Below are 2147 nucleotides of genomic sequence, written 5' to 3' on the forward strand. Positions count from 1 at the left end.
TTCTCTCTCTATCTCTCTCTCTCTCTCTCTCTCTCACTCTGTCCCTCTCTGGTCAAATTAAAATAAATAAATAAAGTTAAATAAAATAATCTTTGAAAACAAATTGATGTGTATTTAATACTGTGGGTATTTAAATGCTCACCCGAGGTCATGTGAAGGAAAAGCAGCACATGAAGCAGTGCTCACAGTTACCTTCTCAACAGTGGTTGAGGAGTGTTATTTTCTTCTTTTTGACTTCCTGTATTAGTTTTTAATACTGAACTTATATTATCTTGTGGACATTGATAGACAAGGATATTCAAAAATAAATATTGGGACTCTAGCAGATGGTGTCCTGGTTACATCGCTGACTCACACGTAGTTGACCGCGGTTTGAGTTCCGGACCCGGTGGCTTAAACTCATGCCAGGCAAGTGTGTGTACGTGCCCAAGATCCCAAGAGGAGAATGGAGGAGAAGGGATTGTGGAGTGGCCATACCCCCTGGGGGGGTGATTTCTCACTTTCTATCTCTCCAGCAAGCACACAGGCCCTATAGCAAAAAACTCTCTCTAAAAATAAATAAATAAATAAACATTGGAAGGTAGATTTTGCCGATTTTGGATGGGTGAATGGATAAAAAAAATGTGATGTAACTACACAATGGAATACTATTCAGCCTTAAAAAAGAAGGAAATTGGGGCCAGCAGGTGGCATGGTGGTTAAGAATGCTGGACTATCACATGGCTGACTATGGTTTGAATCCTGGACCTGGCAACTTGCTTTCTCACTTTCTCTCTCTGTCTCTTTCCGTGTCTTTCTCTGGTCAAATAAAAAAAAAAGCCTAATAATAATAAAATTATATAAAAATAATTTTTTTAAATAAAAAATTTTAAAATAAAAGGAAATCCTGTTATGTGTACTCCAGCCTATTTCTCCCTCAAACATGTACCTATGAAGGGAACTGAGGCCCTCCTTTCCTACAGGGGGTGCTATGAGAAAGGGCAGTACTGGTCTGCCACCATGCTTCTCAGTACCAGGGGCCCCAAAAATGCCATGGGCATCCCTGGGAAGGACCAGGGCCCCACACTCTTTGGCCTAGCATGGGCTGACAGATGGGAAGAACAGTCGCTTCTTAAAAAACAGTTTATTAGCATCCATGCCACCCAGTGCAAGTGAAGATTGGCTTCCTCCTCAGTTGCCCTGGCTTTCCCATCTCAGTGCCTGGGGTGCCACTCTGTGGCAGGCCCCCATTTGGGGGCAGTGTCTTTGGTCATCTGATTCCAGTCCCATCGCTCCTGGTCCAGCGCTAAGCTCCGCCTCGAGATGCCATAGGAATGGTCTCCCCTGAGTGACTGTCCTCTCTAGCATTTAAGAATCCTCCACCTCCGGGGGCTGGAGCCACGTCCACCTGGATGACACCATGCACCTGGGAGAGCTGTGGGCTGTCCAAGCTGGCGATAAGCTGGCGGGGGCCTGGTCGCACAGGCACAAATGTCTGACGCAGTGTCACTGTCTCATTGCCTCCGATGTCCCTGTGGGCAAAGACAGAGTCATGGGCCTAGAGCTACTGGGGATGGAGGGGGAGTAAGGACTGATGCAGTACACCAGGAAGGAAGGAGCAGGAGGAACAGGCCTTTCTGGGCTCAGCTGGAATCTCTACACCCACGACTAGGACAGAGCCAGAGCCCCAGGGCGACCTCTGTATAACCAGATCAACAGCCACCCACCCAGCTGCCTCAGCTGGAAATCTTAGGTATCACCCAGGACCCTCCCTCCCTGCTCCCACATCCACCTGGACAGAGATGCTTATGCCACCCAGAGGCCTCTCCCCCCTCCCCCTTCCCTTCCTCTATCGCCACAGCTCCTGCCCTAACCAGACCATCCTCCACCTCACCAGGGTTTCTATGACCAAGAAACTTCAAAATGAAACATTGGGGCCCAACACAGTAATGCCAAATATTTTCAGCATGGTCAAGAAAGTAAGTTGACAGGCTGGCAGGTGGCGTGGTGGTTAGGGGTGTGGGATGCCTACAAGGCAGACTGCAGTTGGAGTTCTGGAGCTGGTGGCTTGCTTTCTCACCTTCTCTCTCTCTCTCTTTTTCTCTCTCTCTGCTTCACACACACACACACACACACACACACACACACACACACTGTATCTCTCTGCA

The 2147-nt window shown here is 48.1% G+C and overlaps 1 protein-coding gene across 1 annotated transcript in view; it reads right to left on the reverse strand.

The window, feature by feature from the left end:
- Window positions 1-1112: 1112 nt before the first annotated feature.
- Window positions 1113-2147, reverse strand: part of TGM1 (transglutaminase 1) — a 16705-nt gene continuing 15670 nt past the window's right edge. The window contains exon 15 of the mRNA XM_006144570.3: window positions 1113-1511. Within this exon, the coding sequence (XP_006144632.1) occupies window positions 1286-1511 (226 nt within the window). The 3' untranslated portion in view covers window positions 1113-1285. The remainder of the gene's footprint in view (window positions 1512-2147) is intronic.

The sequence above is a fragment of the Tupaia chinensis genome, unplaced genomic scaffold, assembly GCF_000334495.1.
Source record: "Tupaia chinensis unplaced genomic scaffold, TupChi_1.0 Scaffold000126_2, whole genome shotgun sequence".
Lineage (NCBI taxonomy): Eukaryota > Metazoa > Chordata > Mammalia > Scandentia > Tupaiidae > Tupaia > Tupaia belangeri.